Consider the following 16,769-nt stretch of genomic DNA (forward strand, 5'->3'; position numbering starts at 1 on the left):
TCATATCAGATGCAGAAGGGAGAGGAGATAGATCCCTTCCTCCTCAAGTTGCAAGAAATTCGGGACCAACTTACTTCCATGGGGTCTACACTGGATCCAGAGTTTATGGTCAGGACTGCTCTGAATGCAGTCTCCGAGTGTTGGGAGATGTTTGTCAAAAGCATCTTGCGCAAAGCGACTCTCCCCAGTTGGGACGAGATGTGGGCATTTCTTCAACAGGAAGAGATCAGGAGGTTGACCAACACGGGGAGTAGTGGTAAGGGAGTTTGAGTCAAGAAAGAGGAGGATGAGGATGCGGATCTAGCCCCTGCAGGACATCAAGCGAAGAGGAAGAACAAGGATATCTCCAAGGTTAAGTGCTTCCATTGTGGGGAGTTGGGACATTATGCATCCTAATGTCCCATGAAGAAAAGAAAAGGAGAGGCTTCCGATTCAAAGGCAGCTCCAACTAAGGCAGAGAAAGAGGTCGAGATTGATGACAATTGTGCCATGAGTGCTCATGCGCCTCTAGAGAACAGGTGGGGAGACATCGAGTTGTAGTAAGGAGAACTACATACTAGGGGCAAGATCCTTAAGGTGCCCAAACTCTTGGATCACATCTGACTACGGGAGCCCTTAACAATACTAGCATGATGACAGGTGTCAGGTGGAGCAAAGTGTAGTGGAGCAGCAAGGCAATGCTTGAGTGCAAAAATATGAGGCAGTGCAATGGAGGTTGCAGCAGTCCGAGAGGCATAGAGGTGTATGCAGCAACGCAGTAGCAGTAGAGGGAGACAATATAGCAGCAGGGGTAGCTTCAGTGTCACGAGACCTCCAGATTGATAGGGATGTCATTATTTGGGAGAAGTCAGTTACTTACTTCTCGGTAACTGAGTTGTAGTACAACAATTAGCAATGGCAGTGCTAGGGGCAGCATGAGTAGCATATTGAGAGGGAGTTGCAGTACAGATGTAGCAATGGCATTGTCATGAGCAACAGTACAGGGAACAGCAGTGCAGAGGATGTGAGGCAGTAGGTCAAGCATCAGCAGAGGTACAAATGTGGAAGATTAGTGTGATGTTTCTATGGTGAAGCATTACTAGAGCACATTTCTCGCTAAGAGGGAGTGTTGATTTCTGGTAGCATCGGATGTGCTCTAGCCATGAAAAGTGGTGGAGAGGCTAAGGCACATGAGATCTCCAAGACCCAGAAATCATTTGGGGAAATTCCACCTGGATGGAGAGTTATTAAAATAACTAATATTTTTAATGAGACCCTAAGTATAAACTTAAGAAAATTAAAATATTAATGTGTATTAACATAATATGGGTTAGGAAGTTCTAAATAATGAGGATCAAGCCAGATCTAATATTAGCCATTGATTAGGGACTTAATCTCGGCCGTTGAATCGTCAACAGAAAAGGTATAAGAGGAGGCTTGACGGTTAGTTGGAGATACACCAAGTTGATCAGTCAATTCGATTTTCTGGGCAGGGTTTGCCTAGAAATCAAGTTAGTGATCTGTTGCAGCGAGGGGCAATTCGGCATAGCAGAGAGGCAGAGAGAGTGCTAGAGAGACAGCGCAGAGTCTAGGAAGGTTGACGCAAAGGCAGTCGGAACTAACGCAGGGGTTGAGGAGGCCAACGCAGAGGACGCGGAGGGCCAAGAGGCTAACGTAGTGGTAGCAAAGGCTGACGCAGGCAGCGCAGAGAGCTGCAGCACTGATGCTGGGCTGAGGAGGCAGCACTAAGGAATTTTCATGGGCCAGACTGAGAGTTGGTTACCTAACGGAGTGCCGTAGAGGGTGATGCAGTTCCTGAGGCTAGCTTGGAGCAGCTTTTGTTGTCCAGCGAAGGGAGGAGTTGAAGTCACTATGAGGTATTCATTCGGTTGCTGATTAGCCAGAATACCTGTCTCTGAAGAAAGGTACTTCTGCCAAGGAAAATCTCTGAAGGGTGAGCCATTTCTAACACCCTAGTTGTATTCAAAAAACTGCATAATAATAAAACCCTCATATCTGTTGCACCAATTTTCCCGCATTGGGTTTTTCCGGGGACGATTGTCCAAAATAACGGTGTCCCTTGTGTTGTCTCAGTTATTTCAATTGTTGATTTGTATATGTGTGAAGGTTGCATTTGTGTTTATTTCGGTATTTATATTGATAAATAACTTGTTAATTGAGAGAACAAGTAGGAGATAATAAACCAAATAATGCAATAGGGATTTTTGATGTGTTAGACTTAAAAATTTCCACATGGTATCAGAGAATTGCAGAGCATAGGAGGACTGAAGACACTAGCAGAAATCTGAAATTTGCAGTAGTAGTAGTTGTCCTGAAAAACAGCGTTGTTCCAGAGCAGACGCAGTAAGAGAAGAAGTGACGCAGAGCCTGCGTCATCATTTCGAACCAACGGAAGGGCCAGCGCAGAGGCAGAAGAGACTCAAGAAGAGCCATGTCATCCTGCTCATCCCAGTAGGATTGACAAAGCTGGCCAAAGGAGCAGATTCAATTTTTTTTCGGGATTGCGTAGAGCCAAAAATGCTCAATTTCTTCAGTTGTCGGGGCTTGGGGAGCTATGGGCAAATTGTGATTTGAGGAGTTGGTGGGACGTTGTTTCTGTCAATACACAACAGTGTCTAAGGAGACGGAACCAAGGTAGAGGGAATCACTACTTCAACGGATTTCCAGCTAAGGAATCCAAATCCAAGTTGCAGTTGCAAGGAGGATTGGAGAGGAGTGATTCAACAGCTAGCCAGAGGATTTCCGGGAGGGAAATCAAGACTTAAGGGGAGATTTCGAGGAGGGGAGTCGAGACTCAGAGGGAGTCCAGAAGAGGAGCTGGAATGGCAGGGAACGAACTAAAGGATCAAGACAGGTTGGGTAGGGCTTCCAACTTTGTCATCTGGAAGGCCAGGATCCTAGCAGTCCTGGATCGACATCGCATCAAGGACTATGCCTTGAAAGTAGTGGCTATCCCAGTTGACCCAACTGAGAACGAGAAGTATAAGGATGCCCAGGCGAGGGCGAAGTGCATGATCCTTGACAGGGTCAAAGATCATGTCATACCACATATTACTGAGAAGAACACAACAAAGGAGATGTGGGACACTTTGACAACCTTATACTAGGGCTCTTCCGTGCAGCGGAAGATGCTATTGGAGAATCAAATATGGTCATATCAGATGCAAAAGGGAGAGGAGATCAATCCCTTCCTCCTCATGTTGCAAGAAATTCGGGACCAGCTTACTTCCGTGGGGTCTACATTGGATCCATAGTTTATGGTCAGGATTGCTCTGAATGCAATCTCTGAGGACTGGGAGACGTTTGTCCAAAGCATTTTGGGCAGAGCGACTCTCCCCAGTTGGGAGGAGATGTGGGCACCTATTCGACAAGAAGAGATCAGGAGGTTGACCAAGGCAGGGAGTAGTGGTAAGGATGTTCGAGTCAAGAAAGACGAGGAGGAGGATGCGGCTCTAGCATCTGCGTGACATCAAGGGAAGAGGAAGAACAAGGATATCTCCAAGGTTAAGTGCTTCCATTGTGGGGAATTGGGACATTATGCATCACAGTGTCCCATGAAGAAAAGAAAAGAAGAGGCTTCTGATTCAAAGGCAGCTCCAACTAAGGCAGAGAAAGAGGTCGAGATTCATGACGATTGTGCCATGAGTGCTCATGTGCCTCTAGAGAAAAGGTGGAGAGACATCGAGAGACATCGAATTAGAAAACTGAAACAATGCATTGAGCCATACAATGTTTTTAAAAAGGAAAACATTCTGGCAATGGACTAATAAATACGTATTTACCTCTGATTGTTCTGGAGCTTGACCAGAATTAAATCGAAGGTTTTGAGACTTCATTAGGGGCAGAGAATTGGTATTATTGTTGTTATAGTCTAGTGATTGTCCTTAGGCTGAGGCAGAAAAGAATCCTGGCATTGGTGGCTAAGTATGAACTTTGTATTGGACAGTGCACTAGGTGCCATTTTGATATAATGGATATATTCATGAGCCTACTTTGATCATATGTTGTCTTCTCTCTATATTTTAAAGCTTTGTGTTTGAAAACATGAATGAAAATCTTTAAGATTATGTTGTTTATAAAAAAAATATTTAATGTATTTTTTACAACGACGAGTCATTGAAATCAAATCGGTCGAGTCGATACCGAGTCGGAGTCAGAGTCGGAGCCGACCCTCAACCGTTTTCGAACCGGAGTCGGAGTTTTAAAACATTGGATTTATCTCAGGATTTGTGCACTATAGAGCAAATCAATCTCATGCTTACTTGTTGACAGTCAAAGTTGGGATTTTAATCAATGAAAAGGGGCCTAGCTCATAACTTGTAGAGGTCTAAATTCTTCATAATTATTACCACAAGGATGTGGAAAATTCCCTTCGCAACTTCTTGGCATTTGACATTATTATTCGTAGAGGTTGTGTCTATTATATCCAAAGATCAAGTATTCAAGTTGAATTTCCTTGACATATCCTCCATTTCTAGAAGGTAATTCAGATTGTTGTAGCATATTTTCTATTGAAGGCCGAGTTGTTAGGTCCAAGACAACGTTGCATGAAGCGGGGAAGAAAAGGGGATGTTTTTCAGAAGCGGGAATGCGGAAGCGTCAGTTCCCAAAAATCTAGGAAGCGAAGCGTCTCGGAAGTATATATATATATATATTGCATTTATATTGAAAAAAAACATCCCAAATATAAAAATAGTTGTAGAAGACATGAAAACATCCATATTTTTACATAAATCAAGATAGATATGGCATCCATGATTCCATTGTACATCAATGATTAATTATTCGAGCATCAACCATCTAGATTCTAGCAATTAACATACATCAAATTTTAAGCATATTATACAATATAAAACATTTAGAAGATAAATCATAAAATCATCAAACATTCAAGTAACTTATCTAGCAAGTCAGCAATTGTCAACATTAGTCATTTCCAAAATTCAAACAATAATGTTTACAAAATAGGCCACTTGGCCACCACCAAGACTCAAGCATACACTGAACTAGGAAGAGTAAGACAAAAAAGTTCAAATTCACAACAAGCCTACAAGTCTAATCTATGACAAAAGTAGTAAATTGTGAATATATCTACTAATTTCTCCTCCTTCCAGCAAGAACAGTTCATGGCAATGGGCCTCCACGTGGTGGCAATGAAGAAGATGGTGCCTATGGAAGTTGTGGCACTGAAACTGAAGAAAATGAAGCCCTTGTTGTTGGTGTTGAAGCATGAAACCTGGGAACCAAGGTACCAGATGGGGGTGGCATCTCAACTTGATCATCATCATTCTGGATAAGAGCATCCTCTAATTGCTCTAATCGTAACACTCCATCCTCCAAATTGGGCTCCTCTAGACTTATGTCCCAAACCTTAAGGTCTTTATTAGTCTTTGCATCATCACAGTAATGGGACAACAATCACAACTTGTAGTGAACATAAACCAAGCTCTCTACCCAGTCTAAACTCAACCTGTTCCTTTTAACACTGTGGATGAAAGAATAAGAGTTCCAACACCTCTCTACAGAAGAAATATTTACCACCTGTAATAGCAACTGCAATGCCAAAGTCTGTAGAAGTGGAGTAGCACCTCCATACATGTTCCACCACTCAAGAGAAGAAAAATCTCTTGATTTCTAATTGCATGCATGCTCCCAAACGGATCAGTGCTAAGCGTATAGTTGCTCAACTATTTTCATACCATGGCAAACTCCTCATCAAGGACTAATTTACCCAATGCTCTCATATAAGCCTCTAGAACCTCTAGATCTAGGTGTGGTTTTCTCCTGCTCCCCCCCCCCCCCAAGTTTTGGTTTTGAAAGCCATGATGTATTTAGGTTTCAGAACATATGCTAAGGCATGCAATGGAATGTTTGACATATCTCATCAGTTTTCCACCTCTGCACAAATATAAATGTACAAGGTGATATCTCTAGGCTCAACAATGTCTTTAATCTGCCACAACATGCTATCCATTTGCTCATACACCTCCCCAATTATTGGTCGATCTAAATCTGCAAACTTGATCATGTAATAAATTGGTTTGGTGAATTGCAAAACATATTTAATCTGTGACCAAAATAACATGTCAAGAATAGTGTCCTTGGCTACATTAGCCCCATCTCTATCATTGTTAATTTCCTCCCATGATTCAAAGGTCACCATATTAGTTAAAGTTTGTCTCACCTTCACTAGCCGCCTAAAGGTGAGGTAATAACTTGCAAATCTTGTTTTTGCAAGTTTAAGCAACTGCAACTTGGATTAAGTGCCATAAAAGTAGTTTACCCGTGTATGCCCTATGATAAATTTAATGAGTTTCTTCCCTCTCTTGTAAAGCTCATTAATCCATCCACATTCTTTATGCTTCACATTATCATGCATCAAAAGGTTCAATGTGTGCACCAAGCAACCACACCAAAAGATGTGTGGATTAACTGCCATAAAAGTAGTTTACCCTTGTATGCTCTGTGATAAATTTAATGAGTTGCTTCCCTCTCTTGTAAAGCTTATTAATCCATCCACATTCTTTTTGCTTCACAATATCATGCATCAAAAGGTTCAATGTGTGCACCAAGCAACCAGACCAAAAGATGTGTGGATGACTACGCTCAATAACTTTCTCTGTTGCATTATCAGTGATCACTTGAACCACATTATTAGGACCAACATCTATGATTGATTGTAATAGGAGATCTGCAATGTTTTGGGAAGTTTCACTGATGAAGGAGGAGTCATGACATGTAATAAATACTACACCACGAACAATTATCAAACGTTGGTTTCTAATATTTGTCCACCCATCTGATACAATGGATACCCCACAATCCACCCACTCATTTGTAAAACGTGTCAAAGCTCTTTGAACCTTTGCTTTTTCTCTTTCTAATAACATTGTTCTAGTTTTCTCATAGTTGGGGCTTTTGTATTCTTTTGGGGCTTCATTGATGGCTTTAACCATAACATGCCAATAGGGAGAGCGAAGCACGTTGAATGGTACACTGCAAGCACAAAGAAATCAGGCTAGCTTTCCATCCACATCATCCCTCCCAGCAACATTAAGGAAATCCCCTATTGTTCTACCTATAGAGCTTGTACAAGTATCATGACGTGATGAGCTACCAAATCTAGAGGTTGCACTTGATTAGGACTCAGTTTTTTGTTTCTTTTTTTTTGTTGTGCAACCTCCTCTATGTGGATGTATTTTCTTCTTTGTTCAGTTGAAATGTTTGGGCAAATTTGTATTCCCACAATAGCCTTTTTCTCATCACTGTCTATCACCCCACAAAGATGCCTCCTCACACGGGTATATGAACCACTATATGGTTTTCTTCCATGACAACCATGAGGGCACAAAAATTTGTAGCTTCCACCACCTTTTCCCCCTTCAAATTTGGTCACATGGTTCCACAACGACGTCAATGCAACTTTGTCCTCTAGTGTTTCATTGATCCCTTTGGGTTCATCCCCTTCCTCTTCAAACCCTTCCTCCTCATCATACATTGGGTCACTCATATGGGGACCAGTAGACTCTTGTTCTTCTTCCCTTCTATTCCTACTCCCCATTTCCATCATGAAAACCAAAAGTGAACTGATACATAAAAGCCAAAAAGAACACCATCTTGGAATATGAATATAGGTGGTGGACAACCTGCAATTAAATGAGCAAGAAGAAAGAATGGGAAAGAGTAGGAGAGGGAGGAGAAAAATACAAAAAACAATGACAGAAAAATGAGGGAATTTGGGGTTTGCACTTACCTCTTTAGCTCTTGTAGATAGAAGCCCCTCTTTACTCCTCCTAGCTCCTCCTTATTCACTCCTTCAAACTCTCCTCAAGTCTCTCCTCTCTTTCTCCTCTCTTCTCCTCTCTCCTCCAAGCTCTCTTCTCCTCTCTTCTCCAAACTCTCCAAAAATACAAGAGTGAACAAATGAGAAGAGAAAGAGGCTTTTGATCCCTTCATTCCCTTCCCTAACCCAACCCCAACCACAAGTTGACAAAAATAAAATCAAATTAGTGTGGTCACATGGTGGAACCAGCCGGCAGCCCACGGAACCGGTCGCGATCTGCCTGGAGTCGGCCATGATCCGCAGTGGATCAGTCGGGTGATCTGCCCCTTGAAACGCGTCCCAGAAATTCCAAAACACGGACCTGGTCGGACGGTTCCCACAGGGCAGGAATCGTCTTTTCCTACCCGATCTGCGTTTCGGAATTTTCGAGTGGTGGATCACTCGCGGATCCGTACAGGTCGCGTTTCAGGGTTTTGATCCGGGGGGGGCCATTTTGTGCAACGCTGGTCCAAGAGGCTGAGTGATGTGCCAAAGCAAATTTCTCAAGCAATGTAATGTCAATAAGTTAATAAAATATATTGCCCCCATATCAATGGAGCAAATATCAGAGTTTGTTCTCAAGTTATACTTGCAAATCCTTGGAGACCATTCTTAAATAAAAATTCAGAATTGCCTCAGTTATTTACTGATGTTATTTATCCTATTTTGTTCATGAAATATTTGACATATGTCTGAGTTTTGTGGCTTAAGTTGTTTTCCAAAATTTGTACACTAACTGTTTCTAGAAAGGTGTCAAAGAGATAGCCTCAAATTTGTGGGAGAAAAAAAATATTTGCTTGAATTTTTGCTTGAGTATACTACAAGTGCATTCAATTTCTTTTGATCGAACCTTATCCTTGTGATTGTATTGATTCGTCAAATCTAGATTCTTCATACTTTCTTTGTCAATCTCTACATAATTCTCAGTTACTGCTTACATTATGCTTTCAGAGAAACCCTTGGCACTCCAGTAGGAGCTTATTGCTGATTGTTCTTCTTCCTCAATCCCATTAACCCACCTAGTTAATCTCTCATTGTATATTAATTTATTTATCCTACCTTATAAACTAATCATTATAGCCAAACTTTACAAGAAGAAAGTTTCTCATGAGCAAGAACAGAACCAATTATCAAGTTGTTTCAATAATAGATTGCTAGGTAACAATTAACATATTCATGCCAATCTGTTACAACTTAGCATTATAAGCACACGATTTTATTTGATTGAATGAAAACAGCTCACATGATTCATCTAATAGGGACATTGAATAAATCATCTCATTACTCTTCTTAATTACATACATTACAGGAATATGAAAAAAAGGATTTGAAACAAACCTCAGCTTTCCAGCTGGCAAGTTATCTGCATGATAATTTGCTTGTAGAAGTTCAACCATGTCACCTAATGCCACCTTTGTAAAAATAGAATGATTTCAAAATCATTATCACAAGATTATTAGAAACACAGCAATACATACTTTAAAATAATAAATTGTATTGAATATTTCCTTTCTGAAATGTTCCTATCATGAAAGAGAACTTCAACCCACCTCACACAAGAGAAGTACACCGACTGGAGATGAAGGAGATGCAAAGCAGTAGTTTGCACTTTTGGAAAACATATCAGCAAAATACACTCCCTTTCCAAACATGTACCCAGTAACTGGTGCTTCTGGAGGAGCAATTCTGAGTCCTATAACAGTAGAAAACTTTCAAGTAAGAAAATGAACAAACAGTCCGCCACCACACCGCCTTCATCAAAATGCCTATATCTAGGATTCAACTGGAATTACCTAGTTCATGTATTCCTCAAACTTCTCTACTTTAAGTACTCAAATTTTAATGTGTTTTGTTCTAACTTGCCTACTTACAAATTTCTCTATAGAGAGAATAATAATTCAAAGTCATAAAAGAAGGGAAAACTATAAATTTTCCAACAATTTCTTGTACTTACAAAGGTGTTATTATTTTCTATGTATATAGTATACGGTACAAATTTACATAAACTTGACCTGGTATTGTAAATAGATCCACTTCAGATATTCCAAACAGTAATTCAGTAGCATTAAACTTCCTTTTAAGCTAGCATTCAAAAAACGAACATGGAACAGAATTATATGTCACAAGGAAACTAGAGATGTATGCCATAAAGAAAACTTCAAATTGTCAAAGTTGTGTTACATCCATTAAGAGTATACGGGAACCGTGGGAAGAGAGAATAGAATAAAGTGTTTAATGTTGAGAAAACTGCAAAGATATTTTACAGCACCCTTCATTAGATATGGTGCAAACAGTACAACCTGAGTGCCTAACAGTTAAGAATAACGGCTTTCTCCCTGCAGACCACATGTTCAATTCCAGAGGGGAATAATGTACATACATGTCAGCAAGCTGTTGTTTCCATTTATTTATGGTGGCACTGGAAAGGTGCCGGCAAATCTCATTTTTACTTATGGGCTAGAGAGGGTTGAATAGTATTTCTCGGGCAGACCACAATGACCAAATTATTTTGTCAAAATGTTATCCACTCCACTTGGTTTCAATTCCTATTTGTAGCACATTCACTCTATGTTGGTCAATTTTTTGATTGGCGACTTTCTTAGCAAATTGTTCATGGGGCTAGTAAGCTACCAGTGATATCCGCTTTGCTTACAAGCTTAAGGATTGGACGAATTGTATTCCAAGGTAAAAGGGATATAGTGTAAACGGCCTAATTAGACTATCATCAAACTAAATAATAGCAGAGTTCAAGACACCACAATCTCTCAATAGATGGAACCTCTGTCCAAAGCACTAGAAGCCTTTTTTACATGCAAATTTTCTAAATGTTATAAATGTAAAAATAAGCCAGTTTGGCTGTAATATAACTCCTTCATTATGTTTTAGGCTATAAGCTTGTGATATTGAAATGATACAATGATCAATTCAAATACATTATCATTACTATTTTCAAAAAAAAAACTTGCAGAGAAACAAAAGTGATGTTCTCCCACATTCATGCACAAAATCCCTAGTAAACCCATGAATGTAGAGTATGTGAAAATTTCTAAACAGAAATTCTATTACTACAGCAACTGATTTATTTTACCTACTTATTTCTCAATAAGTTATTTATGAAATCCCTTCAATAAATATTAAAATAAATTCTACTGCAAATATCACACCATTATACATAAACAAATATATGCACAAGAATCAAACACATCAACACAGTTATTTTTGGACAATTGTCCCCGGAAAAACCCAATGCGGGAAAACCGGTGCAGCAAAGGAGGGTTTTATTAATCTTCAGCAACAATCGCTTTTACAGAAAAAGTTTGCATAGACACTAGGAGAGAACACTTGAGACTTCTCTCCGAGACTTTCTGACACCCTAGAGGACTTCCTTTCCTTACTGCGTCATCCTGTGTTGCTCTGTCCTTCGCTACATCATCCACTGCATCTCTATAATCTACATCTCCCTCTGCGATGTCCCTCAGAGTCCCTGTGTCACCTCTTCTGAGCTCCCTGACTGCTGCTAATCACCCCTCTTCCTCCACCCTGCAACTCTCCCTCTGAAATCGATTTCTGTTGAATTTTCTAAGTTTATCCGTTAAAAAATTAATCTGTATTCTGCTGTTTTATTTCTTCTACTTGTAAATTCTGAACAAGTTATTTAAAACATTTAAATACCGAAATAAACACAATACAGTCACAACATCTACAGATCATCAACTGAAAGAAAACAAATGCACAACACTGTTATTTTTGGACAACTGTCCCCAGAAAAACCCAATGCGAGGAAACCGTGTAGCTATTCTGAAGGTTTATTATTATGCAGTATTTCCTTGAGTACAACTGGGTGCATAACTGGCTCACCCAACAGAGAAAAAATACACGGCAGCAATACCTCTCTATTCGGAAACAGGTATTCAGAAAACCTGTCCCACGAAACCCTCTCCAGCGTCTCTGAAGCTCTGTGTTGGCCCTTCTGGCCTCTGCGTTAGCCTCTTGCTGCCCTGCGTCAGCCTCAAACCTCTTTGTGTCAGCCCTCTAAGGCACTGCGCAGCCTCTGGGACCCTTTGCGTCACTCCTGCAACGTCTACGTGGATGACGTAGTCCCTCTGGCCTCTGCATTGTCTCTGTTGGGCTCTGCGTGGCTTGAACTCGCTGTTGCCTCTCGCTCTCTGCTTCTGCGCTGGTCTCTTGGCACTATCTCTGCCTCTTTGCCCAGTACTCACTGCCCCTCGCTACTGATCACTAATTTGAATTTGCTTAGCAACCCCGCTCTCGCAAATCGAATCACTGATCACTCTAGTGTGTTCTCCAACTAACCCTCAAGCCTCCTCTTAGACTTTTCTCATTGGTCCTTCAATGGCCGAGATTAAATCTCTAATCAACGGCTAAGATTAGATTTGGCTTGATCCATGACTTTTTGGAACCTTCTAACCCAGTTTTATATTAATACCCATTAATATTTTATTTTTCCTAAGTTTAGACTTAGGAACTCCATTAAAAATATTAATTATTTTAATATCTCCCAAACCAAGTATAATCTGTCCAAACCATTTCTAGGTCTTGAATATCTCATGTGCTTTAGCCTCTCCACCAATTTTCATGGCTAGAGCACATCCAATGCTACCCCAAATCAACACTCCATCTTAGTGAGGACTATGCTCCAGTAATACTCCACACTGAGCATCACTCTAATTATACGGCACTGGTACCTGTGGTGATGCTAGGCCTCCCCGCCCAACATCCTCTGCATTGTTGCATCCTGTATTACTCTATGTTGTCGATGGTCCATCCTCCCAGGACTATATTTGCACTGCATCCCCTCCCATCATGCTGCATCATGCTACTGCATAATGCTACTGCACTGCAACTCAGTTACTGAGAAGTAACTGATCCAACCAACTACTGACATCCTTGTCAGGATAGAAACACTCCCAGTGCTGAAGCTCCCTCTGTCGCTAACAAGTGCTCCCTCTACTGACCTCTGTGTTGATGCAACAACTCTGTGCATCTCGCACCATTGCACACCGCTCTGTGCCATCTTGCACTGGTGCAACACTCTCATGCGTCTCGCATTGTTGCAGCCTACTAGCCTCGCGTTGTCTCGGGACTTCTGCACTCTAGCACTCTTTGTCGCTCCATTCGCATCCATCTCTACCAACATCTGCCAGTCCTGCTACTCCTCTTCAGGGCTCCCGTAGCAAGTTATAATCCAAGAGGTTGGGTACCTCAAGAATCCTGACCCTCATCGATTGTAGTCCTCCTGACTATAGCTCAATGTCTCCCCACTTCTTCTCAAGTGGCACATGAGCACTCATGGCACAATCTTCATCCTCCTCGACTGCTTTCTCCGCCTTCGCTGGCACTACCTTTGAGTCAGAAGCCTCTCCCTTACTCTTCTTCCTCGGACACTAGTTCGCAAAATGAGCCAGTTCCCCACAATGGAAGCAGTTGACCTTGGAGAGGTCCTTCTTCTTCCTCTTCTCCTGCTTTGCCACAAATGCTAAAGCCGCATCCTCTTCTTCCTTGTTGATTCTGACCCCTTTGCCGCTACTCCCCGCCTTGGTCAGTCATCTGATCTCTTCTTGCCAAAGAACCACCCACAATTCTTCCCAATCCGAAAGACTTGTCCTGCCCAGTATGCTCTAGACAAATACCTCCCAATCCTCGGCAACTGCGTTCAGTGTGGTCCTCACGATTAATTGCTCATCCGGCGTGAACCCTATGGAAGCTAGCTGGTCACGGATCTCCTTCAACCGATCGAGGAAGACATCTATCTGCTCTCCCTTCTGCATCTGGTATGCCCTTAGCTGATTCTCCAGGAGCATATTTCTCTGCATGGAAGTATGCTAGTACAATGACTTCAAGGCGTTTCACATCTCCTTTGTCATTTCCTTCTCAGCAATATGTGGTACCACATGATCCTTGACCCCATCAAGGATGATGCACTTAGCCTTAGCCATTGCCTCCTCGTACCTTTCATTAGCTATCGGGTCAACTGGGATAGTTATCACTCTCGAGACAAATCCCTTAATGTGGTGTCTATCTAGAATGGACAAGATCCTGGCCTTCCAGACCACAAAGTTGGACGCTCCATCCAGCCTATCCTAATCTCTCAACCCATTCACAACCATCTCGTTGCTCTTCTGTCGACTCCTCTGAGTCTCTCTACTTCCCTCCTAGAAGTCCTCTGTTCGACTCCTACTGAGTCTCTCTACTTCCCGTCTGGAAGTTCTCTTCTGGACAACCTCTGAGTCCTGATTTCCCTCCTGGAAATCCTCCTGCCAACATCAAGTTGCCCCTCTCCGATCGTCTGTGCAACTGCAACACTGATCCAGATTCCTCGGCAGCAACTCCCTCTACCTTGGTCTTGCCCAGTCGACACTGTTTTGACCATAGTACCCCATCAGCTTCGCTCTCGCAAACTACCCATAGCCTCCAATGCCCCAACAACTGAAGGATTAAGCCACCTGGCTCTGCGCAATCCCGACACTAGCAAAACAGCTCCCTCGGCCAACTGCGTCAGTCCTCCTAGCCTCTACATGGCTCTGTGTGAGCTTGTTTCTGCACTCCTCAGCCTCTACGCTACCTTTCTCTGGCCCAGACTGATGACGCAATCCCTCTGCATCACTCCTTCCTCTGTCGCTTTCTACAAGGATCAGTTCTGTCACTCAGGATAGTTGAATCTGTTGAAAATGCTCTGGTCGGCTAATGCCTTCAGTCTTCCTGTGATCTACAACCACGCTCTGATACCATGTTGAATTTTCTAAGTCTCTCCGTTAGAAAATTAATTTGTATTCTACTAGTTTATTTCTTCTACTTGTAAATTCTGAACAAGTTATTTAAAACATTTAAATACCAAAATAAACATAGTATAGTCACAACATCTACAGATCATCAGCTGAAAGAAAACAAACACACAAGTGACACCATTATTTTTGGACAAATGTCCCCGGCGAAACCCAATGCGGGAAAACCGATGCAACTATTTTGAGGGTTTATTATTATCAGTATTTCCTTGAGTACAATTGGGTGTCTAACCGGCACACTGGACAGAGAAAAAATACACGGTAGCAATACCTCTCTATTCCAAAACAGGTATCTAGAAAACCTATCCCACGAAACCCTCTCCAGCATCTCTAAAGCTATGCGCTGGCCCTTCTAGCCTCTACATTAGCCTCTTGTTGCCCTGTGTCAGCCCTTTGAGGCACCGTGCAGCCACTGGGACCCTCTGCGTCACTCCTGCAGCCTCTGCGTGGATGATGCAGTCCCTCTTGCCTTTACGCTATCTTTGATGGTCTTTGCGTGGCCTGAACTAGTGCTGCCTCTCGCTCTCTGCTTCTGCGCTAGTCTCTTAGCACTGTCTCTGCCTCTCTGCCTAGTACTCACTGCCCCTCGCTGTTGATCATTGATTCGAATTTACCTAGCAACCCCTGCTCTGGCAAATCGAATGATTGATCACTCTGGTGTGTTCTCCAATTGACCCTCAAGCCTTCTCTTATACTTTTCTCGTTGGTCCTTCAACGGCCGATATTAAATCTCTAATCAACTGCTAAGATTAGATTTGGCTTGATCTGTGACTTTTGGAACCTTCTAAACTAGTTTTTTATTAATACCCATTAATCTTTTATTTTTCCTAAGTTTAGACTTAGGAACTCCATTAAAAATATTAATTATTTTAATATCTCCCAAACCGGGTACAATCTGTCCAAACCATTTCTAGGTCTTGGAGATCTCATGTGCTTTAGCCTCTCCACCAATTTTCATGGCTAGAGCACATCTGATGCTACCCCAAATCAACAATTTCACTCTCTAAAAATCGATTTTCCTTGGTACACTAAGTATCTACTAGTGTGTCTCCTAATGACCCTCAAGTCTTCTCTTATACTTTTCCTATTGACGAATCAACAGCCAAGATTAAGTCTCTAATCAACGGCTAATATTAAAACAAACTTGATGCTTGTCTCTTAGAAGCTTCTCATCCTTATCTTTATTAATACTCATTAATATTTTTATTTTCCTAAGTTTACACTTAGGAGCCCATTAAAAATATTAATTATTTTAATAACTCCTCATCTGGATGGAATTTCTGAAAACGATTTCTGGGTCTTGGAGATCTTATGTGCCTTAGCCTCTCCACCAATTTTCATGGCTAGAGCACATCCAATGCTACCACAAATCAACACTCCCTCTTAGCGAGGAATGTGCTCTAGTAATGCTCCACCACTGAACATCACACTGATCCTCCAGCACCGGTACATGTGTTGATGCTTGGCCTGCTACCCAACATCCTCTGCACTGCTGCCTCATTTACTTCTACCCATGGTTCTGCTACTGCCACTGATACATCTGTACTGCAGTGCCCTCTCAACCAATGTTGCACGAAGCGGGGACGCGGAAGCGTCATTTTCCAAAAATCTAGGAAGCGAAGCGTCTGCGGAAGCGTCTACTATATATATATATATATTTGCATTTATACTCAAAACAAACATCCCAAAGACCAAATTAGTTGTAGAAGACATGAAAACATGCATATTTTTGCATAAATCAAGCTAGATATAACATCCATTGTACATTAATGATTAATTATTCAAGCATCAACCATTTAGATGCATCAACCATCTAGAATCTAGATTCTTCTCCTCTTGTCTAGCCTTTGCCTCTACCTCGATTGTCTAGGGATATTAGTCAACATTGCCCAATTTTGATCAAACTACCTAATTCAAGACTTAAAATATGGTAGAAAAAGCTTAACATGCTTGATCGATGATTTTGACTTGATTGAAAGGTAATTTTTTGCTAAGGGCGTACCGCGTGACAAAGGAGTTCAACAATTAACACCACCAACACTAGGGTACATGTAGGGCTTGGTGCTCTTGATTAAATGCTAATCGCATACCTTCATACTTGATATAATCTAATGAAATGCCACAATCCCATTGATCCTGATTCC

The 16,769-nt window shown here is 41.6% G+C and overlaps 1 protein-coding gene across 1 annotated transcript in view; it reads right to left on the reverse strand.

Annotated features, from left to right (window-relative positions):
- Positions 1–16,769, reverse strand: part of LOC149175887 (poly [ADP-ribose] polymerase 2-like) — a 445,779-nt gene that overhangs the window by 146,065 nt on the left and 282,945 nt on the right. Inside the window, exons 17-18 of the mRNA XM_089419780.1 lie at positions 9,373–9,515; positions 9,161–9,234 (exon numbers count right to left, since the gene is read on the reverse strand). Of these exons, the coding sequence (XP_089275906.1) occupies positions 9,161–9,234; positions 9,373–9,515 (217 nt within the window). The remainder of the gene's footprint in view (positions 1–9,160; positions 9,235–9,372; positions 9,516–16,769) is intronic.

The sequence above is a fragment of the Pinus tabuliformis genome, chromosome 4_1 (genome assembly GCF_031772625.1).
Source record: "Pinus tabuliformis cultivar Carrire ecotype Pingquan chromosome 4_1, CPIR1, whole genome shotgun sequence".
In the NCBI taxonomy this organism is placed as follows: domain Eukaryota; kingdom Viridiplantae; phylum Streptophyta; class Pinopsida; order Pinales; family Pinaceae; genus Pinus; species Pinus tabuliformis.